The sequence below is a fragment of the Oncorhynchus kisutch genome, linkage group LG3 (assembly GCF_002021735.2).
Source record: "Oncorhynchus kisutch isolate 150728-3 linkage group LG3, Okis_V2, whole genome shotgun sequence".
Taxonomy (NCBI): domain Eukaryota; kingdom Metazoa; phylum Chordata; class Actinopteri; order Salmoniformes; family Salmonidae; genus Oncorhynchus; species Oncorhynchus kisutch.
The window spans coordinates 42,554,578-42,578,681 of NC_034176.2; the positions used below are offsets into that span (position 1 = coordinate 42,554,578).

Consider the following 24,104-nt stretch of genomic DNA (forward strand, 5'->3'; position numbering starts at 1 on the left):
GAGATATGAGTGAGGTAGTTTACATTGTAGCAGTGTGAAGTACACTGACTGGTGGTGAAGTGAAGTCATCTGAACCCACTCATCCCAGGCATTGTGGCTTCTAGCTGTTCTCTGCTCACCAGCCTCACCGTTTCATGATGGCTCCCATGTTTCTCATGCAAGATCCTATCCACATATGGGTAAAATAAAAGAGCTTAGTAGGTTTTGCAGTCCAGTGCATTATGTTAACTAACTTCTAGGGACCTAGTGATAGTGTCTTGGGTCAGTTAGGGCACCCATGTTGGCTCTGAAGAGCCATGCAACGACGATGCTGGTACAGCCTAAAGTATAACTACATAGATTATACATAGTTCTATGGTTTTGTCATGACTTCATTGGGCATGCATCCGCTTCTCTACAGTATAATTAGCAACCACAGCACACGATCATTGACATCTACAGTAACATACAGTTAGTTAGCTGTAATATCTTCAAGTGGACTGAGTCAGAAACTCCAGTGGATGTTGCATTGGAAAGGTTTTGACTATGGAATAGACTGCACGTGATGTCGGCTGTTTACCTGGTCCCCATAACGACAGCAGAGACATTATGCCGGGAGTACCTGCCTGCCACTCTTAACTGTCCGTTTTGTTGTACCGCCTGGTGAGCTGCCACTGACTTCTGACCATATTTCTGAACTTACATGCAACATTGTCACACACATGATTCCCTATATTTAAGTTTGAGAACGGGTATGTAAAACTACAGGTTTAACATTGACAGGCACTTGTCTGTTTACAATTCGGTGCATTGTGCAGGGCAGACAAAAGGTTGGATAATCAGAGCCTAGACTCATCCACAGGCATGAAATACAAGCAAACAAAGCTAAACAATGGAAAAACAGTTAGACTGTCGGAAGGGCAACGCATCTAAAGTTAGGGAGTAACCAATGAATATGTCAACTAGTGATGCATCTTGCAAAATGGAAAATTGACTTCACAGTGAAGTTGAAAGGTTATTACTGCAAGGCATATTTTATGTTGATTCAACCTCCAGAATATCAACAACTAGTCTAGCTACATAACCAAACCAAAAAGGGGTGCCTTTTGCATCCCTTTGATATTTTAAGTGGAAATTGTACACAAATATTGCATTTCAAAAAAAGCCTGTTATATTAAATGAAGTGCCATTTAATATAGAGCACATAGACAATTCTATAACTCGGACTTGCTAAAACTCAATAAATATATCTTCTGACTTTAAAGCTTGCTAAAGTGCCAACATTTCTCAGAGTTTTCACCGTCATTGTAAGGGCTGTTATTATTTGGTTTCTTTGACTACAGTGAGTGATTTCATGTGGTTGGTGATTCATTTCAGGTTAATAAAAATGTGTTCCTCATTTTAAGGCCAACCTTGTTTCGTGAACTGAACTCTCGTTTTAATATGGCGAAACTATTCCTTTAAATAGAATGATACATTCAAATGAAACATTGAACGTCTAATAGTACAATCATAGTGTAAAAGCAGGTGAGCTGGTTTGGCAAAAAAACAAACATATTTGTGGTGGAAAACTGAGCAGGTCGAGCATAACACGTCAGCCCTGTTACCCATAGATACAGACTAGATTTTTTTTTACATTTAATAGTCCCTCCCTGTTGCACAGAACAAACTTCCATTCCCCCTGTCACAAGATGGCTTAAGAGAAAGTAACAGGGTTGACAATCTTATTTGGCCTTTAATATGCACTTACTATAGTCATTTTATAATTTAACCTCGAGCTAAACACTTCATGCTCTACTTCGAGGAAATCAACCTGAGTCCTCCAATGAGGACCCCACTGCTGAAGAGGACTGTGAGCGCTCGATCTCTGTGGCAGACGTAAGTAAGACTTTCAAGCGCGCGAACACTCGCATCAGATGGTAACCCTGGCCGTGTCCTCAGGGCTTGCGCAGACCAGCTGGCTGGAGTGATTAAGGACATATTCAACCTTTCCCTGTGATCCCTTCAAGATGTTCACCATTTTCCCTGTACCCAAGCAAACAAAGGTGACCCTGTAGCACTAATTTCCGTCATCATGAAGTGCTTTGAGGGGCTGGTCAAGGACCACATCTGCCCCACCTTACCTTACACCCTGGGCCTAGTACAGTTTGCATACCATCACAACAGATCTAAGGACGAAGCAATCGTCATTGCTCTGCACAATGCCCTGTCCCACCTGGACAAGAGGAATACTGTACATATGTGCCAATGCTTTTTGTTGAATACAGCCCAGCTTTCAACACCATAGTCCCCTCCAGGCATGTCACTAAGCTCAAGGCCCTGGGTATGAACACCTCCCTCTGCAACTGGATGCTGGACTTCCTGACAGGCAGACCCCAGGTGCTAAGATTAGGCAACAACGCCTCCGCCACGCTGACTCAAAACAGGGGGGCCCCCCAGGGGTGTGTGCTCAGTGCCCTCCTGTACACCCGTGACAACGCACCACTCCCAACACCATCATTCAGTTTGCCAACGACATGGCGGTGGTGGGCCTGATTGCCAAGTCAGCCTGTTAAACAGCCTCTCCCTCAACGTCAGCAAAACCAAGGAGCTTGATCGAGTATTTTTTTAAAAAAATCATTCTGCTTAAAACATGTAAATAAATGATGCCTTGGTGGGGTGGGTGGGGATAAAGGGCTGGATATGTTGTATTGATGAAGCTCTTTATTTGTACGTTTTTGAATTTGCGAACATGGAGACATTGACATCAATACAACATATCCAGCCCTTTATCCCCCCCACCCACCCCACCAAATTCATCATTTATTTACATGTTTTTAAGCAGAATGATAAAAAAAAAAAACATTTAAATTAAATAAATAATATACACAAAAGAGAAAATACAATGAATAAAATAAATTAGGTCTCACAATAACAATGAAATCTTATCTGCACACTGTAGCCAGTGACATAACTGCCTATACTGAAATAAAATGATAGTTATTCTCCACTAGCAGCTCAAATAACATCTGGCCAATACAGCGTCCCCAGTCCTGGCCCCAGGGACCAAAGGGGGTACAAATCCCCACCCCTGCATCCAACGCATTCGACTCCAGACAGAAGTTTGGTAACGAGTTAACTACAGCCCCGTCAATGTCAACGGGCGTACTGAGAGGGTGAAAAGCTTCCAGTTCTTCGGCATGCACATCAAAGAGGACCTGACATGGACCAATCACACCAACACCGTAGAGAAGCCAGCGCAACAGCGCCTATTCAACCTCAGGCTACTTAAGAAAATCAGGGAGTACAGGAGGGGGCTGATCACACCCCCCGAAGGCCCCCGTGTTGAGAGTCAGCTAGGCGAAGGTGGCCCTCAGATCCTCAAGATGTTCTACAGCTGCACCACGAGTGCATTTTGACAGAATGCATCACCGCCTGGTATGGCAACACCCTCAACCGCAAGGCTCTACAGAGGGTGGTGCAGGGGTCCCAAAACTTCACTGGGGGCGAGCTCCCTGTCCTCCAAGGCATCTACACCAGGCGGTGTTTGAGGAAGGCCCAAAAGGTTATGAAGGAATCCAGTCACCCGAGCGATTGACTGTTCACTCTGCTACAGGTTCTATCACCTTCAGACTGTTAAACAGATATCCTTAGCGGTCTCCCTGAACAGACCTGCACCTTGTGACTATTACACCCTTGAGACCATCTTCACCTTAGAGACTATTTGCACTCTCCACACATCCAACCCTTAAACATACACACACACACCACACACACACCACACACACATTGCGTGCAGCTGCATTCTGAATTGATGATTACTTGTGTGCTGCCAGCTGTGGGCATGTGGGCAGGGTTGAAACAAACCTAACCTTAATTTACGTCGTGATGCAGTCAAGACTGACCTTTTGACCAAAATGATCCTATTTACACTATGTAGTGAATTTTGTCAGTAGAACAAAACTTTATGATTCATATCAATGCCTCATGGGCTGTTTTCAAAAATCGAGTTTAGGGGCAGTTGCTCTAAGTTTAACAGATGCTCTTTATGACAGACTTAAAATGAGGTGAATTGGTGGAATGACCCTAAGATCTGTGGAATTTTGTGTTTAATATATGCTCCACTACCACATAATTAAATGTGAATTATAGGATTTGTATGGGCTCTACAGTGTGTCTAGGTTTGAATGTTTGTTGAATGTTTGTGTAGGGTTTACTCACCATCATTGGTATGTCTCACACAGTCCTGAAAAACTGCATGCCACTTCTTCTGCTCTTTCTCCGTTACCACACAGAAGTAGTAATGGCGGGCATACGGGTGCCACAGGATCAGAAGGAACTCGGTGGCACACTTCAGGAAGGGAGTGTTGCCCACTTTAGCCTTTACATCTGAAACACACGCATTCCTCTATCAGTCGGTGTCCACATCGCCCTTTTTGCATGGTTTTGGAATCATACACTCACACTGAAAACAACTTAAAGTCCCAGTATAGTCAAAAAGCAGATTTTACTGTGTTTTATATGGTATTTGAATACTAGTAGTTTAAGGTAGTTGGGGCGGCAGGTTAGCCTAGTGGTTAGAGTGTTGGACCAGTAACCGGAAGGTTGCAAGTTCAAACCCCGAGCTGACAAGGTACAAATCTGTCGTTCTGCCCCTGAACAGGCAGTTAACCCACTGTTCCTAGGCAGTCATTGTTCTTAACTGACTTGCCTAGTTAAATAAAGGTAAAATAAAAAGTAACACTGTGAAATTGAGAAACATATGATCACACCTATAGCCTCAAGTTCTTCAGAACATCATATGACATTGAGATGTTCATAATCAGAACAGTATTAAGCCTTCCAATTTAATGGATTATATATGACAAATGGGTGAGCAGTTGCAACATGTGCCTCACGCCCACCCCTGGTTTTCAGCCGTAACATGTTCTCACCAGGCAGGCTATTATTGAGTAGCTCCAGGTACTGATCCATCGAGGTCAGCACTTTGTATCCGGCACAGTTGATGGTTCCCTTGGGGTGCAGCCCTCTCTCATGAGACTGGACAGGAACACAAGGACATGGTAGACTTAAGAGAATGATACTTGCAGATATAGTAGCAGTTTATTAGCTAATACGGACATAAAATACACCATCATAATGCAACTGAGCTAAGGTGTGTGTGTGTATATATATCAATCACACACACAACCAGTCAAAAGTTTGGACACACCTACTCATTCAAGGGTGTTTATTTTTACTACATTCTAAATTGTAGAACAATAGTGAAGACATCAAAACTATGAAATGACACATATGGAATCATGTAGTAGCAAAAAAGGTGTTAAACAAATCAAAAAATATTTGAGATTCTTCAAAGTAGCCACTCTTGGCGTTCTCTCAACCAGCGTCACCTGGAATGCTTTTCCAACAGTTTTGAAGGAGTTCCCACATATACTGAGAACTTGTTGGCTGCCTTTCCTTCACACTGCGGTCCAACTCATCCCAAACCATCTCAATTGGGTTGAGGTCGGGACCTGTGGAGGCGAGGTCATCTGATGCAGCACTCCATCAATATCCTCGGTTAAATAGCCCTTACACAGCCTGGAGTTGTGTTTTGGGTCATTGTCCTGTTGAAAAACAAATGATAGTCCCACAAAGCGCAAACCAGAGGGGATGGTGTATTGCTGCAGAATGCTATGGTAGACATGCAGGTTAAGTGTGTCTTGAATTCGAAATGAATCACAGTGTCACCAGTGTCACCAGCAAAGCATCCCCATCCCATCACACCTCCTCCTCTATGCTTCATGATGAGAACCACACATGCTGAGAACATCTGTTCACCTACTCTGCGTCTCACACGTTTGGAACCAAAAATCTCTAATCTGGACTCACTAGGACCAAAGGACAGATTTCCCCAGTCTAATGTCCATTGCTCGTGTTTCTTGGCCCAAGCAAGTCTCTTCTTCTTATTGGTGTCCTTTAATAGTAGTCACTTTGCAGCAATTCGACCATGAAGGCCTGATTCGAACAGTTGATGTTGAAATGTGTCTGACACTTGAAATCTGTGAAGCATTTATTTGGGCTGCAATCTGAGGTGCAGTTAACTCTAATCAACTTATCCTCTGCAGCAGAGGTAACTCTGGGTCTTCATGAGATCCAATTACATCATAACGCTTGATGGTTTTTGCGACTGCACTTGAAACTTTCAAAGTTCTTGAAATGTTCCATATGGACTGACCTTCATGTCTTAAAGTAATGATGGACTGTAATTTCTCTTTGCTTATTTGAGCTGTTCTCACCATAATATGGACTTGGTCTTTTACCAAATAGGGCTATCTTGTCACAACACAACTAATTGTGTCAAACGCATAAAGAAGGAAACAAATTCCACAAATGAACTTTTAACATGGTACACCTGTTAATGAAAATGCACTCCAGGTGACTACCTCATGAAGCTGGTTGAGAGAATTCCAAGAGTGTACAAAGCTGTCATCAAGGCAAAGGGTGGCTACGTTGAAGAATCTCAAATGATTCCATATAGGTTACTTCATAGTTTTGAGATCTTCTCTATTATTCTACAATATAGAAAATAGTAAAAATAAAGAAAAACCCTGGAATCAGTAGGTGTGTCAAACCTTTTGACTAGTACACTGTGTGTGTGTATAAACGTGGGACATTTGAATTAAATTCTCCCGTACCGCTTTGTTGTCATAGTAGTTCATGTTGTAGGAGTCAGGAACGAAGAGGAAACGGTTTCTCCATTTCTTGTTCTCCTCCAGAAACTGGAACAGAGCTCCAGAGAAGATGGACCTATTCTCCAGCGGGGTCTGAGTGGGACAGACAGGAGAATCAGTACACATCCCAATGATGACTGGCATGAACGGACATCACCTCTGTGTGGATAGAGCCATATTCATGGGCAGTACATTTTTACGTCAACAATAAATTCCATGATTTTGTAATACTCCAGAAAGCCAAGGAGTGGCCTAAAACTTTAAGCCTTTGCGTTCCTTTAGAAACATCAGGCATACTTATACTGCATGCCATGTGTGATACTACTGTGTATACGTGATATCTCAACTGTAGCCTAGACACTGGAGTAGTGTTGTTTAGTTTACCCAATCATAAGCCCACCCAGTCAGTATTGTTGTTCTCAGGAAAACAGCAGGCATTTCTCAAGAACCTCACTTACTCACCACAGACAATTAAACAACTTGTATCCCAAATGACACCCTATTAATCTTGATAGTTGTACAGTCGTCTCAAATAAAACTGAAGGACTTTGGCATTACGCTGGACCCTGATCTCTCTTTTGACGAACATATCAAGACTGTTTCAAGGACAGCTTTTTTTTCATCTACGTAACATTGCAAAAATCAGAAACTTTGTCCAAAAATGATGCAGAAAAATGTATTCATGCTTTTGTTATTTCTAGGTTAGACTACTGCAATGCTCTACTTTCCGGCTACCCGGATAAAGCACTACATAAACTTCAGTTAGTGCTAAATACGGCTGCTAGAATCCTGACTAGAACAAAAAATATATATATTACTCCAGTGCTAGCCTCCCTACACTGGATTTCTGTTAAGGCAAGGGCTGTTTTCAAGGTTTTACTGCTAACCTACAAAGCATTACATGGGCTCCTACCGATCTTTCTGATTTGGTCCGGCCGTACATACCTACAGGTACACTCCGGTCACAAGACGCAGGCCTCCTAATTGTCCCTAGAATTTCTAAGCAAACAGCTGGAGGCAGGGCTTTCTCCTATAGAGCTCCATTTTCATGGAAGGCTCTGCCTACCCATGTGAGAGACGCAAAGTCTTTACTGAAGACTCATCTCTTCAGTGGGTCAAATTATTGAGTGTAGTCTGGCCCAGGAGTGTGAAGGTGAACGGAAAGGCTCTGGAGCAACGAACCGCCCTTGCTGTCTCTGCCTGGCCGGTTCCCCTCTCCCCACTGGGATTCCCTGCCTCAAACCCTATTACAGTGGCTGAGTCACTGGCTTACTGGTGCTCTTTTATGCTGTCCCTAGGAGGGGTGCGTCACTTGAGTGGGTTGAGTCACCGACGTGATCTTCCTGTCTGGGTTGGCGCCCCCCCTTGGGTTGTGCCGTGGCGGAGATCTTTGTGGGCTATACTCGGCCTTGTCTCAGGATGATAAGTTGGTGGTTGAAGATATTCCTCTAGTGGTATTGGGGCTGTGCTTTGGCAAAGTGGGTGGGGTTATATCCTTCCTGTTTGGCCCTGTCCGGGGGTATCATCGGATGGGGCCACAGTGTCTCCTGAGCCCTCCTGTCTCAGCCTCCAGTATTTATGCTGCAGTAGTTTGTGTGTCGGGGGGCTAGGGTCAGTTTATTATATGGAACGAATTGCAAAAATCGCTGAAGTTGGAGACTTTTATCTCCCTCACCAACTTCAAACATCAGCTATCTGAGCAGCTAACCGATCGCTGCAGCTGTACATAGTCTATTGGTAAATAGCCCACCCTTCTTCACCTACCTCATCCCCATACTGTTTTTATTTATTTACTTTTCTGCTCTTTTGCACACCAATATCTCTACCTGTACATGACCATCTGATCATTCATCACTCCAGTGTTAATCTGCAAAATTGTAATTATTTGCCTACCTCCTCATGCCTTTTGCACACATTGTATATAGACTCCCCCTTTGTTTTCTACTGTGTTATTGACTTGTTAATTGTTTACTCCATGTGTAACTCTTTGTTGTCTGCTCACACTGCTATGCTTTATCTTGGCCAGGTCGCAGTGGCAAATGAGAACTTGTTCTCAACTAGCCTACCTGGTTAAATAAAGGTTAAATAAATAAAAAATAAAAATATCTGGAGTACTTCCCCGGTCTTCTGTGTGAATTTAAGTATGCTCTCTCTAATTCTCTCGGAGGACCTCAGCCCTAAGACCAAGCCTCAGGACTACCTGGCATGATGACTCCTTGCTGTCCCCAGTCCACCTGGCCGTGCTGCTGCTCCAGTTTCAACTGTTCTGCCTGCGGCTATGGAATCCTGACCTGTTCACCGGACCTGCTACCGGTCCCAGACCTGCTGTTTTCAACTCTCTAGAGACAGCAGGAGTGGTAGAGATACTCTTAATGATCGGCTATGAAAAACCAACTGACATTTACTCCTGAGGTGCTGACTTGCTGCACCCTCGACAACTACTGTGATTATTATTATTTGACCATGCTGGTCATTTTTGAACATTTGAACATCTTGGCCATGTTCTGTTATAATATCCACCCGGCATAGCCAGAAGACGACTGGCCACCCCTCATAGCCTGATTCCTCTCTAGGTTTCTTCCTAGGTTTTGGCCTTTCTAGGAAGTTTTTCCTAGCCACCGTGCTTCTACACCTGCATTGCTTGCTGTTTGGGGTTTTAGACTGAGTCTCTGTACAGCACTTTGAGATATCAGCTGATGTACAAAGGGCTATATAAATACATTTGATTTGATTTCCTTAGTGGTGCACTACTTTTGAAAAGAGCTGCATACGGAATAGTGTTGCACTTCTGATGCGGATCAAGACTTCGGTCACTTCCACACAGCTTCATGTAGTTACAGTAGCATTCTGAGTGCAGCGGTAGCACCAGACAGAATGTAACGGTTTCTCTTTAAGAAGGTAATGGCACTGTGCAGGCTTGAAAAAGGTGAATTAAACCATGGCTAGAGACACTGGACATCCAGGAGAATAGAAATAAAGAGTTTACTAGGTGTGACGCCACTCGCCCTAAAGTCAACTGTAGCAGCTGTTCAAGCTTACTTCTCACTTTGTCAGTAGCACGGTTAACTTGAGATCTCACTGCAGATGAGGTCACCACGACACAGCATGGCTGCTTGTTCTTCACTAGCCTGCTAGCTAACATCTGCTACACAGAGCCATACAAGGGAAACAGATCTTTCCCTCCGTACCATGTAACTCTAAAGCAGACTCATTTGGCTGAAGTGGAAGTGGCCTTCAAAAATCAAGGTGACTGTCATTCTGTATTTATAATAAACCATCTCGTGATCTAAACACACTTAAATCTTCAGATCACACTGAAAGCATGGGAGTGTAAATCAGCATCTGTCCTTGAGTCCCTCTTAGACTGCCATTCATTTGATGTAGTGTGATGTGAGCTCCAGGTTCAACATAATGTGGGCAAAGTGTTCCAAATGTCAGCACTTCATGAGAAACTGCTGATATTATTCCATCGTCTTCTCGGGGAAGGCACAGTAGGAATAAAGGAGTATGGAAGAGGGGAACAAGAGGAGGAGAAAAAAACAGGGACAGGAGAGGAAGACGTGTTCATTACCTTACGGCGCAGTAGCTGTGGCTGGGGCCCCCCTCCTCCCTCAATGTCAAAGCGGACCTTGTTGAAGAGGGCCACTGCATACTGCTGCTCATACAGACGGCCAAACTCTCCAATCACCTCGCCTGTCCGGGCTGCATGGGGAAGGGAGGAGAGGCGGGGTCAGTTGTTACAAATTAAGTGGTGTATAATGACACACAGCCACATGCTCCAAACAAGAGGCTCCTGCTCTATAGGCCATTCTGGCTCCGACAATGCTTACTTAATGACACATTCCCCATGTCAACAGTGATGTATTAGTTAGTGTACTCTGAATTAATATGTTACAGTTGAGGTCGGAAGTTTACATACACTTAGGTTGGAGTAGGTAAAACTAGTTTTTCAACCACTCCACAAATTTCTTGTTAACAAACCATAGTTTTGGCAAGTCGGTTAGGACATTTACTTTGTGCATGACACAAGTCATTTTTCCAACAATTGTTTAGACAGTTTATTTCACTGTGTCACAATTCCAGTGGGTCAGAAGTTAAAATGCACTAAGTTGACTGTGCCTCTAAACAGCTTGAAAAATTTCAGAAAATGATGTCATGGCTTTAGAAGCTTCTGATAGGCTAATGACATAATTTGGGTCAATTGGTGGTGTACCTGTGGATGTATTTCAAGGCCTACCTTCAAACTCAGTGTCTCATTGCTTGACATCATGGGAAAATCAAAAGAAAAATCAGCCAAGACCTCAGAAAAACAATTGTAGACCTCCACCAGTCTGGTTCATCCCTGGGAGCAATATCCAATCGCCTGAAGGTACCAAGTTCATCTGTACAAACGATAGTACGCAAGTATAAACACCATGGGAACACGCAGCCATCATACTGCTCAGGAAGGAGACGCGTTCTGTCTCCTAGAGATGAACGTACTTTGGTACGAAAGTGCAAATCAATCCCAGAACAACAGCAAAGGACCTTGTGAACATGCTGGAGGAAACAGGTACAAAAGTATATATATAACCACAATAAAACGAGGCCTATATCGACATAACCCGAATGCCCGCTCCGTAAGGAAGAAGCCACTGCTCCAAAACCTCCATAAAAAAGCCAGACTACGGTTTGCAACTGCACATGGGGACAAAGATCGTACTTTTTGGAAAAATATCCTCTGGTCTGATGAAACAAAAATAGAACTGTTTTGCCATAATGACCATCGTTATGTTTGGAGGAAAAAGGGGGAGGCTTGCAAGCCAAAGAACACCATCCCAACCGTGAAGCACAGGGGTGGCAGCATCATGTTGTGGTGGTGCATTGCTGCAGGATGGGACTCGTGCACTTCACAAAATAGATGGCATAATGAGGAAAGAAAATTGTGGCTATATAGAAAGCAACATCAAGACATCTCTGAACTACCGATACCGGATCCGGGAGCGTGACTACACCCTCAGGCTCATTACCATAACGCAACGTTAACGATTTCTAAAAATCGCAAATGAAATGAAATAAATATGCCTGCTCTCAAGCTTAGCCTTTTCTTAACAACACTGTCATCTCAGATTTTCAAAATATGCTTTTGAACCATAGAAAATCAATCATTTGTGTAAGAGTGTTGATGGCTAGCTTAGCATTTAGCGTAGCATTTAGCACATAACATTTTCACAAAAACCAGCAAAGGAATCAAATAAAATAATTTACCTTTGAAGAACTTCAGATGTTTCAATGAGGAGACTCTCAGTTACATAGCAGATGTCCAGTTTTTCCTGAAAGATTCTTTGTGTAGGACAAATCGCTCCGTTTTGTTACTACACATTTGGCTACCGAAACGAACCGAAAATTCTGTCACCAAAACGTCGAACTTTTTTCAGAATTAGCTCCATAATATCGACCGAAACATGGCAAACGTTGTTTGAATCAATCCTCAAGGTGTTTTTTCACATATCTCTTCATTGATATGCCGTTCGTGGAAGCATGGTTTTTCTCAGAATCCCATGGAAAAATACCAGCAGCTGAGTTTTGCGCACCAATTTCCACGCAGGACACCGTGCGGACACTTGGAAAATGTAGTCTCTCATGGTCAATCTTCCAATGATATGCCTGCAAATATGTCACAATGCTCCAGACCCCTTGGGGAAACGATAGAAAGGGTAGGCTCATTCCTGTCGCATTCACAGCCATATAAGGAGATGATGCAAATCGGAGCCTCAGAAATCCTGTTCATTTCCTGGTTGCAGAAACATCTTGGTTTCTCCTGTAGCATGAGTTCTGGGGCACTCACAGTGAAAATCTTTGCAGTTCTGGAAACATCAGAGTGTCTTCTTTCCAAAGCTATCAATTCCATGCATAGTCGAGCATCTTTTTGTGACAAAATATTGCGCTTAAAACGGGAATGTCTTTTTATCCAAAAATGAAATAGCGCCCCCCTAAGCTTAGCTTGGTCGCAATTGGGTCATCCAAATGGATAATGACCCCAAGCATACTTCCAAAGTTGTAGCAAAATGGCTTAAGGACAACAAAGTCAAGGTATTGGAGTAGCCATCACAAAGCGCTGACCTCAAACCTAGAGAGAATTTGTGGGCAGAACTGAAAGTGTGTGCGAGCCAGGAGGCCTACAAACCTGACTCAGTTACACCAGCTCTGTCAGGAGGAATGGGACAAAATTCACCCAACTAATTGTAGGAAGCTTGTGGAAGGCTACCCAAAACATTTGACCCAAGTTAAACAATTTAAAGGCAATGCTACCAAATACTAATTGAGTGTACGTAAAATTCTGACCCACTGGAAATGTGATGAAATAAATCAAATCTGAAGTAAATAATTACCTCTACTATTATTCTGACTAGAGGTTGAACGATTATGATTTTTCAACGCCGATACCGATAGAGATTATTGGAGGACCAAAAAAGCCGATACAGATTAATCTGCCGATTTTTTTACTTTTTATATTTGTAATAATGACAATTACAACAATAGTGAATGAACAATGAACACTTATTTTAAATTAATATAAAACATCAATAAAATCAATTTAGCCTCAAATAAATAATGAAACATGTTCAATTTGGTTTAAATAATGCAACAAAGTGTTGGAGAAGTAATATGTGCCATGTAAAAATGTGCCATATAAAATATGTGCCATGTAAAAAAGCTAACGTTTAAGTTCCTTGCTCAGAACATGAGAACAAATGAAAGTTGGTGGTTCCTTTTAACATGAGACTTCAATATTCCAAGGTAAGAGGTTTTCGGTTGTAGTTAATATAGTATTTATAGGACTATTTCTCTGTATGCCATTTGTATTTCATATACCTTTGACTATTGGATGCTCTTATAGGCACTATAGTATTGCCAGTGTAACAGTATAGCTTCCGTCACCCTCCTCGCCCCTACCTGGGCTCGAACCAGGAACACATCGACAACAGCCACACTCGAAGCATCGTTACCCATCGCTCCACAAAAGCCGCGGCACTTGCAGTGCAAGGGGAATAACTACTCCAAAAGCGAGTGACGTTTGAAACAGTATTAGCGCACACTCAGCTAACCATTTCACATTGGTTACACCAGCCATTAGGCTGATAGGCTTGAAGTCAAAAACAGCGCTGTGCTTGCGAAGAGCTGCTGGCAAAACGCACGAAAGTGCTGTTTGAATGAATGATTACGGGCCTGCTGCTGCTCAGTCAGACTTAATTATAACATAATAACACACAGAAATACGAGCCTTTGGTCATTAATATGATCGAATCCGGAAACTATCATTTCTAGAGAAAAAAACATGTATTATTTCAGTGAAATACGGAACCGTTCGGTATTTTATCTAACGGTTGGCATCCCTAAATCTAAATATTCTTGTTACATTGCACAACCTTCAATGTATGTCATAATTACGTAAAATTATGGCAAATTAGTTCGCAATGAGCCAGGCAGCCCAAACTGTTGCATATACCATGACTCTGCGTGCAATGAACGCAAGAGAAATGACACAATTTCACCTGGTTAATATTGCCTGCTAAACTGGATTAGTAGTTATAACTAGTGATTATGATTGATCGTTTTTTATAAGATAAGTTTAATGCTAGCTAGCAATTTACCTTGGCTTCTAGTACATTCGCGTAACAGGCAGGCTACTCATGGAGTGCAATGGTTAGAGAGTTGGACTAGTTAACTGTGCGGTTGCAAGATTGGAACCCTGAGCTGACATGGTGAAAATATGTCGTTCTGCCCCTGAACAAGGTAGTTAACCCACTTGCCTAGTTAAATAAAAGGTATATAAAATAAATTAATAATAATAAATCGGAGCCCAAAAATTCCTGATTTCCGATTGTTATGAAAACTTGAAATTGGCCCTAATTAAATCGGCCATTCCGGTTAATCGGTCGACCTTTAATTCTGACATTACACATTCTTAAAATAAAGTGGTGATCCTAACTGACCTAAAACAGGGAATTTTTACTAGGATTAAATGTCAGGAATTGTAAAAATTAATAAAAATAATTTCAGAGTTTAAATGTATTTGGCTAAGGCGTATGTAAACTTCCGACTTCAACTGTATGTAATAGTCTTTGAGAGAGCAAACGGGCACTTTTCTCTCGTTCCAGTGCACCATTACCTCAATTCCTATTTACTACGCTTATCAATGTGTAAAACAACAAAATGTTTCCAAGTGGAAAGTAAAAACACAGGCTTTGAAGAATGTACAGCATTTCACACGGTCCTTTATCAGAATGTCCACACAGTCATGTTTGCATTACCCGGAGTTAGCCTTCAGTTCACAGATCCTTTTACTCTACCCAGTAATGGAGTTGGCATGGAAACAAATCTGGCACATTATCAATTTGTTTGTGAAACTGAAAAGGACCTGACTTCAAAGTTATTTCCTGGACTAGAGCTGGAAATTGCCAGGGATCTTTCTATTTGACCTAGATAGTTTGTGTGCATGTATTGATATGTAGGCTACATGTGCCTTTTTCTATTATGTAGTTCTGTCTTTGTGCTGTTCTTGTCTGTTGATGTTGATGTTATTATGTTTTGTGTGGACCCAAGGAAGAGTAGCTGCTGCTTTTGAAAAAGCTAATGGGGATCCTATTAAAATACCAAAATATAGGATATTATCATGATACTTAGGTGCTGACACGATATGTATTGAGATTCTCACAATTCTATATGTATTGCTATTTGATAATGTAATTTTATTGCGATTCGATGTTCCAAACATATTGCTTCCCATATGTCTGCTGCAGAGGGACAAGAGAGAACAATAAGACAATTTGTTTGATCAGTCATGGAAATTAAAAGTGCTGAAACCAAATTGGGTCCCAATATAAAAAGATGGAGAACAAGCTATGAAGGACAAATACTGGAGTTCTGGTGCAGGTACAGCCAACAAGCATAAAAACTATATTGCAATATTGTCAAAAAAATGCGCTATACCAATGACTACATCCCGTTATCTAACTATCGATTTATTTCACCATCACGGACCTTCTCCAACAAACTATTTTAGCCATTTCTTTATGTGACTCTCATACCGAGTGAGGCCATTTCTGATGTTATCGGTCTCTTTATGTCTGGGCTATTTCTGATGTTATCGTCTCTTTATGTCTAGGCTATTTCTGATGTTATCGTCTCTTTATGTCTAGGCTATTTCTGATGTTATCGTCTCTTTATGTCTAGGCTATTTCTGATGTTATCGTCTCTTTATGTCTAGGCTATTTCTGATGTTATCGTCTCTTTATGTCTAGGCGAATTTGGAGAGAAGGGAATAAAGAAAAAAAATAAGTCAAATGTTGTTTTTTTCTTGTCTATTTAGAGAGTGATGCTATAAATGTAGCGTGGTGAGGAATGGTCTGCTGGCAGGGCAGAGGGCTCTGCTCAAAAGTAGTACACTGTGTATGGAACAGGGTAACATTTGGGACGCGCAACCAGAAAGTGAGAGAAAGAGAGAGCTGGAACCAGGCCAATTGGGGAAATAAAGAACCACCCGACTGGTGCCAAATAGTTTGGGTTCTCCTGAAAGAGGACGGCAAGAGTCCTTCCATCTGCTGCTCTTTAGACCAATCATATTCTAAGACCACCAACCCAAGACCCAGCTGAGGAGAAAAATTGCTACAAATAATTGAGTGTGAGTATTAGCCCAACCGAGTGAGTGACTAAATGGTATTGCCAAAACAAAATTGGCAAAATGTGTATTTCTGATACTATAGCACTTACACGGGAAATACGATAATGTTAGATAGTAATTATAGTTGGAGCAGAGATAATCTCTCTCTGATCCCATCTGTTCTGCATTAAGTTTATGGAATGTTTCTTTTGCTGGGACTGGGAGAGAGGTGGTTGGGTGAAAATAATGAGAGATGGATCAGATTTGCTTTCTAAAGACTGAGGCTACAGTATAATTAAGGGCTCTGGTAAAGACATTAGGCAAGCAGGAGCAGCATCTGGGGGGACTGGACATTAGAACGAACCGGGTTAGTAAGGAACTAGGCTAAGAAGACATGGGGAGGGGTTGAAATATCACCAATTATTTTGTGGGAATGTTAGGCTCACAGCAAAGTCCACCTTGTGCCACTCCTTCCTATGGCCTTCCAACACAACACAGGCCTTCCATCAGATTACTGATGGAAGTAATCAGAGTCGAGTGTGGGTCTATCAGAGACTTGAGGACCATGGTACAGAGAAGGAATAGCAGGTGACACGTTGGTGGTGGTTTTAGGGTAGCCTTTCATAGCTCTATCACTGTTTGTGCAGTGACTCACAATCCATCTTGAACAAACATCTGACTGTAGACAGAGGACTAAAACTGCAAGTGGCTCCTCCACTCTTCCAGTCAGTCCAAACCCATCCAGTCACCAGATGCTTGCTCAACTAAACTCTCTCCCACAGATTCTGACTGCTTAATCCCTTAGTTATAGGTCAAAGACAATGGATGGTTAAACAGGCCACAACTATTTGGACATAGGTCACCTCTAGGTGGAGTGAGCCGAGCCTGTGTGTCAGTATATTTCTACTCTCCTTGTCAGCTATTGTCATGCCAAACATGACAATTTCATAGGGAGTTGGCCAGATAGCAGAAACAAATCCGGGACCAGGCTAAAGTGAGTCTAATGCACTGCAACTCTGTTGCAGAAAAAGCCAAAAATATGGTCAGGTCAGAAGTAGTAATACTGGCTGTGACCATATGCAAAAAAAACACATTTGAAATAGGACAAATGCTGTATAAGCACCCACCAAAATTAATGTTATTATTAATTATTGGAATGAAATAAGGTTAAAGAATAGAAAAAGCCAAACACTGTAATTAAAACTTTTCTGTTTGACCTGATGAAGATCTTCTTGATCAAAACATTGTCATTGTGTAACCTTTATTTAACTAGGCAAGTCAGTTAAGAACAAATTCTTATTTACATTGACTGCCTACCCCGGGCCAAACCTGGACGACGCTGGGCCAATTGCGTGCCACCCTATGGGACTCCCACTCACAGCCGGATGTGATGCAGCTTGGATTGGAACCAGGTACTGCAGTGACGCCTCTGGCACTGAGATGCGGCGTCTTAGACCACTGCACCACTCAGGGGCCCAAGTCATTAAAAGGTGGTAATTAGAACTATGTAAACAGTGAATGGCGTTTTTTTTTTTTTAGGATGTGAGTATGACAAACCATTTCTCCCAAAATAAGATGACACAAAGCTTGGGGAATGTCCTGGTGGGCCAGCTGGCTGACTGGTGAGGAAGTGTCTGCGTTACGTAACTATTAATAACAACTTAGTCAGGGGAGGGGGGGGGCTCTAGTGTCTTCATAGTGCTACTGATGGAACAAAACCTGGAAATCAGTTCAGGGCTTAGACCCACTCCAGCAACAACAAAAAAAAAACTTTGAAAAAACAACCAGTGAGAGGGAGCTAGGAAAGAGAGTTGGCCTGGGAATGGTTCCCATGTTGGGGGTGTGGTCACTTTTGAAAGCTTGGAATGACAAGCCTGAGGAGTAACAACCACAAAATACAACAGTGCGTGTGTGTGTGTGTCACTTGATTGAGTCACATGCTGACTTAGTTTCATGTGATCAAGTCGAGACAGTGACACTTCATTGTACCCAAACATGACATTAGAATAGCAATCACGATGAAATTATACAGCCAGATTGGCAGTCTTTATCCTCTGTTAAATGTGTTTAGAAAGCCTACCAGTGATTGAAGTCACAAGGTAACTTGAAAGAGCACTCTGTATGGCATTGGCAGACTTCATAACACTTAACAATATTCACAATGAGGTGTGAGCGGTCGATTTGGCGCATGACACAGTTGACATGCTCTCAACACTGTCCATTGATTTACTCGGTTGTTTGTCAGGCATGATCACATGGTGGCAGGACCACTGGACTTCTTTAAAAAAAACAAAAAAAATGAAAAGCTTAATTTCTCTCAGTACATGATGTATAAATAGACAGCATGCGGTATCTGGGCTCACAGATAATACTGCCCCTATTCAACTGGCCTTTAGTGTCTTGCTGAAACGGTCCACTGAAAACGTTCCTGATGAACAGCAAACTCTCCGACTCGGACTTTGTGCTGTTGCTGCCGTTCGTAAAACTTTACCTGAATCAAAAATGGAAACTCAATTTCAAAACATTGTGTTGTATGAAAACCAACCTACAGTACTGTGGGCTTCTGTCTTACGTACATCCCAAATGGCACCCTATCCCTTATATAGTGAAATACTTTTGACCGGGGCCCATAGGTCAATATAGGAAATAGGGTACCATTTTAGATGCAGCCTTAGTTGACAGTAGATCCCATAATAACCAACCCTGTGCACTAGAGGTTTGGAGCCCAAGTGTGATTCAGATGTGTGTGTGTGTGTGAGTTCTCTCTGCAGTGCGAGGATGGGTGAGGGTTTCTTGTTCTTCATGAAGAACAATAAGTCTCTCCCCCACTGTCAAGAGCGGTGAGGGGGAGGAAGGGAGTGCTGACAGGGCATGTGTATTATCTCACATCAGATGGGGGTCACTCCTACGCAATTCTTGTCCCTCAACCGATTGTAATGCGTGTGCTGTATAGTCCTAGTACATACTGTAACATACAGTGTGGCATTTTACAGGACTCTACTATACTGTGGGGCAAAAAAGTATTTAGGTCAGCCACCAATTGTGCAAGTTCTCCCACTTAAAAATATGAGAGAGGCCTGTAATTTTCATCATAGGTACACTTCACCTATGACAGAAAAAATTAGAAGAAAAAAAATCCAGAAAATCATATTGTAGGATTTTTTATGAATTTATTTGCAAATTATGGTGGAAAATAAGTATTTGGTCACCTACAAACAAACAAGAATTCTGTCTTTCACAGACCTGTAACTTCTTCTTTAAGAGGCTCCTCTGTCCTCCACTCGTTACCTGTATTAATGGCACCTGTTTGAACTTGTTATCAGTATAAAAGACACCTGTCCACAACCTCAAACAGTCACACTCCAAACTTCACTATGGCCAAGACCAAAAAGCTGTCAAAGGACACCAGAAACAAAATTGTAGACCTGCACCAGGCTGGGAAGACTGAATCTGCAATAGGTAAGCAGCTTGGTTTGAAGAAATCAACTGTGGGAGCAATTATTAGGAAATGGAAGACATACAAGACCACTGATGATCTCCCTCGATCTGGGGCTCCACGCAAGATCTCACCCCGTGGGGTCAAAATGATCACAAGAACGGTGAGCAAAAATCCCAGAACCACACGGGGGACCTGGTGAATAACCTGCAGAGAGCTGGGACCAAAGTAACTAAGCCTACCATCAGTAACACACTACGCCGCCAGGGAATCAAATCCTGCAGTGCCAGACGTGTCTTCCTGCTAGAGAGCATTTGGATGATCCAGAAGAAGATTGGGAGAATGTCATATGGTCAGTCTCCAGATCTTAACCCCATAGAAAATCTTTGGAGGGAGTTGAAAGTCCGTGTTGCCCAGCAACAGCCCCAAAACATCACTGCTCTAGAGGAGATGTGCATGGAGGAATGGGCCAAAATACCAGCAACAGTGTGTGAAAACCTTGTGAAGACACAGAAAACGTTTGACCTCTGTCATTGCCAACAAAGGGTATATAACAAAGTATTGAGATTACTTTTGTTATTGACCAAAGACTTATTTTCCACCATAATTTGCAAATAAATTCATAAAATCTTTTTTTTCTCATTTTGTCTGTCATAGTTGAAGTGTACCTACTATGAAAATTACAAGCCTCTCATCTTTTTAAGAAGGAGAACTTGCACAATTGGTGGCTGACTAAATACTTTTTTGCCCCACTGTGTGTGTGTGTGTGTGTGTGTGTGTGTGTGTGTGTGTGTGTGTGTGTGTGTGTGTGTGTGTGTGTGTGTGTGTGTATATATATATATATATATATATATATATAAATGTATTTAACCTTTATTTAACTAGGCAAGTCAGTTAAGAACAAATTAATATTTTACAATGATGGCCTACCAGAAAACAATGGGTTAACTGCCTTGTTCGGGAGCCCATCGCACAAATCACTAGTCTACCTGCCGCCCCAAATTAGGAGGCACAAAAGAGCAATTGAAATGGAGAAAATCAGAGTACTTTAATTCAAAACACTATTGCAGACAATTGCAGTCAGATACAATATGCTATTGTACCCGGACTGAAGAGTATCCTTCTGTGCATTGTGTACATGTTCAGCCCGGCTAGGCGGCAACTATGTGGGAGTTTCACCAGGACCACATTATTTAATGTGTTAGTTTGGCAATCCAGGTCAAATTCATGATTGTGTATACTGTAAAGTTCATCTTTACACCGTTAAGCAGTAACACCGAGGCTGAGAGCAATAAGGTAATTGCATTTCACCATATTACCATCCTCTATTCAAAGAAACACTTCATTTTCACCTTTAATCCATTTTCATGGAGAAGAAGAGATAAACGAGTTAAAAAGATGGAAGAAATAGAGATGGGGAGCATCTTGGCTCTGTTATTGTGAGACTAGCTGACGCTGTGCTAGGTTGTTCATTTGGTGTGCCATCGTGTCCCAGCTAATTGTGTTGGGGGCCTCAGCAGTGCTGAGTCTGGGTGAAAGCTGGGTTACTGTCTTGTCATGTTCCAATGACTCACAGGAGAACACTCAGTCTCAAATAGCACTTTAATCTCTTTATAAGCCACTACTTTTGAGCAGAGCCAAACGGGCACCCTACTCTCTATATTAGTGCACTACTTTCAAGTCCCCCATAGCAACACTATATAGGGAATAGGGAGAACTTCACTGGGAGAAAGGATGTTTGATATGCTTTTTACATTTGTATCACAAACCATTTTTTTGAAAATCATGAAAGCGGCCAAAGGCAGCAGAAATGTAATGTGTTTGAAGAGCACATTGTTCCAAACGAAGTACTTTTGAGTTATTCATATTCATATTTTTTAATGTTGAATAAATTTATGTGAAAAATGTTATGAAGAATCTAGACATACTTCATTTTTAAGAGCACATAAGGAGTAAAATGACACCAATATACTGCTGTATCATGTAGGGTTCACCAAGTCTTCTTACAAGAGGCATGTATAGGTCTAAAAAGGGCCTAAAATGGTAACTTTCAAAATTATTTTCAAAAAAGTGATACAAAATGTAAAATGCATATCAAACATCCTTCCTCCTAATGAAGTTTCTGTGTGAGAATATCCAGAACAATCTGAGATACCAAAAATATTTTTGCGTGGAATTACCCTAGGATGTAATTTTGGAATGTAGCCGAAATCTTTACCAACCACATCCTTACATCAAATTGAATACTTATTTACTTTAGGGAAGAAAATGTTGAACAACTGCACTTAAACAGCGAAATAGCCTATGGGTGGGTGGGTAAATGTATGGTATGCACTAGCTCTCAAACTCTAGGTGACCTTCTTCCTTCTCCCTACAGTTCTCAGCTGTTCGATTAGTCCACGACTGGCATATGTGAATTAGGCCCTAATCTATGGATTTCACATGACTGGGAATATAGATATGCATCTGTTAGGTAGGGGTGCGGACAGAAAGCCAGTCAGTATCTGGTGTGACCACCATTTGCCTCATGCAGCACAACATCTCCTTCGCATAGGAGTTGATCAGCCTGTTGATTGTGGCCTGTGGAATGTTGTCCCACTCCTCTTCAATGGCTGTGCGAAATTGCTGGATATTGGTGGGAACTGAAACACGCTATCGTACCCATCGATCCAGAGCATCCAAAACATGCTCAATTGGTGACATGTCTGGTTAGTATGCAGGACGTGATAGAACTGGGACATTTTCAGCTTCCAGGAATTGTGTACAGATCCTTGCGACATTGGGCAGTGCATTATCATGCTGAAACATGAGGTGATGGCGGCGGATGAATGGCACGACAATGGGCCTCAGGATATCTCTGTGCATTTAAATTGCCATTGTAAAGTGCAATTGTGTTCGAGGTCAGTAGCTTATGCCTGCCCATTCCATAAACTCACCGCCACCATGGGGCACTCTGTTCACAATGTTGACATCAGCAAAGTGCTCGCCCACACAACGCCCTACCATCTGCCCGGTACAGTTGAAACCGGGATTCATCTGTGAAGAGCACATTTCTCCAGCGTTCTAGTGGCCATCGAAGATGAGCATCTGACAGTTTGTGCAGATATTCTTCGGTTGTGGAAACGATCCTGCAGGTGTGGAAGTCGGACGTGGAGGTCCTGGGCTGGCGTGGTTACATGTAGTCTGTGGTTGTGAGGCCGGTTGGACTTGCTGCCAAATTCTCTAGAACGACGTTGGAGGCGGCTTATGGTAGGTAAATGAACATTCAATTATCTGACAACAGGTCTGGTGGACATTCCTGCAGATGGATCATCTTGGCGAAGGAGAAATGTTCGCTAACAGGGATGTAAACAAATTTGTGACCAAAACATGAGAGAAATGTCCTTTTTGTGCGTACGTAAAATTTCTTGCATCTTTTATTTCAGCTCATGAAACAAGTGACCAACACCTTACATGTTATGCGTTCATATTTCTGTTCAGTGTGTAAGTGTAGGGTACAGATGGTAGTCATTCAAAAATCAAGGTAATCCATGCAACTTATTATGGGACTTGTTTAGCACATTTTTACTCCTGAACTCATTTAGGGTTGCCATAAAGGGGTCGAATACTTATTGACTCAAGATATTTCAGCTGTTCATTTTTTTTTAAATTAATTTGTAAAAATGTTGAAAAACAATTCCACTTTGACATTATTGCCAGTTAGGCCAGTGACACAAAATCGAAATATAATGCATTTAAAATTCAGGGTGTAACACAACAAACATCACGATTGTGTGGTTAAACAATACATAACAGCCTACTGCATTTTACTCATGGCAGAAATATATATATATTTTTGAAAGATTTAAGGTGTCTTTGGTAAAAAAAAAATATATATATTGTCTAGCCTACACTCCAAAATTAAACAAATTCTAGTAAATCGCCTTTGAGTGTTGACCGTATTATTATACATACTGGATGGACAGGTTACCTTATTTGCTGAGATCATAAACTCAGCAAAAAAAGAAAACATCCCTTTTTTAGGACCCTGTCTTTCAAAGAACTCGTAAAAATCCAAATAACTTCACAGATCTTCATTGTAAAGAGTTTAAACACTGTTTCCCATGCTTGTTCAATGAACCATAATTCATGAACATGCACCTGTGGAACGGTCATTAAGACACTAACAGACCTAAGGCAATTAAGGTCACAGTTATGAAAACTTAGGACACTAAAGACACCTTTCTACTGACTCTGAAAAACACCAAAAGAAAGATGCCCAGGGTCCCTATTCATCTGCGTGAAAGTGCCTTAGGCATGCTGCAAGGAGGCATGCAGATGTTGCCAGGGCAATAAATTGTAATGTCCGTAC

General features: G+C 41.9%; 1 protein-coding gene across 1 annotated transcript in view; it reads right to left on the minus strand.

The window, feature by feature from the left end:
• The window catches only part of LOC109883316 (protein Niban 2), a 59,391-nt gene that overhangs the window by 25,100 nt on the left and 10,187 nt on the right, over window positions 1–24,104 (minus strand). The window contains exons 2-5 of the mRNA XM_020475341.2: window positions 10,246–10,376; window positions 6,639–6,767; window positions 4,893–4,998; window positions 4,180–4,347 (exon numbers count right to left, since the gene is read on the minus strand). Of these exons, the coding sequence (XP_020330930.1) occupies window positions 4,180–4,347; window positions 4,893–4,998; window positions 6,639–6,767; window positions 10,246–10,376 (534 nt within the window). The remainder of the gene's footprint in view (window positions 1–4,179; window positions 4,348–4,892; window positions 4,999–6,638; window positions 6,768–10,245; window positions 10,377–24,104) is intronic.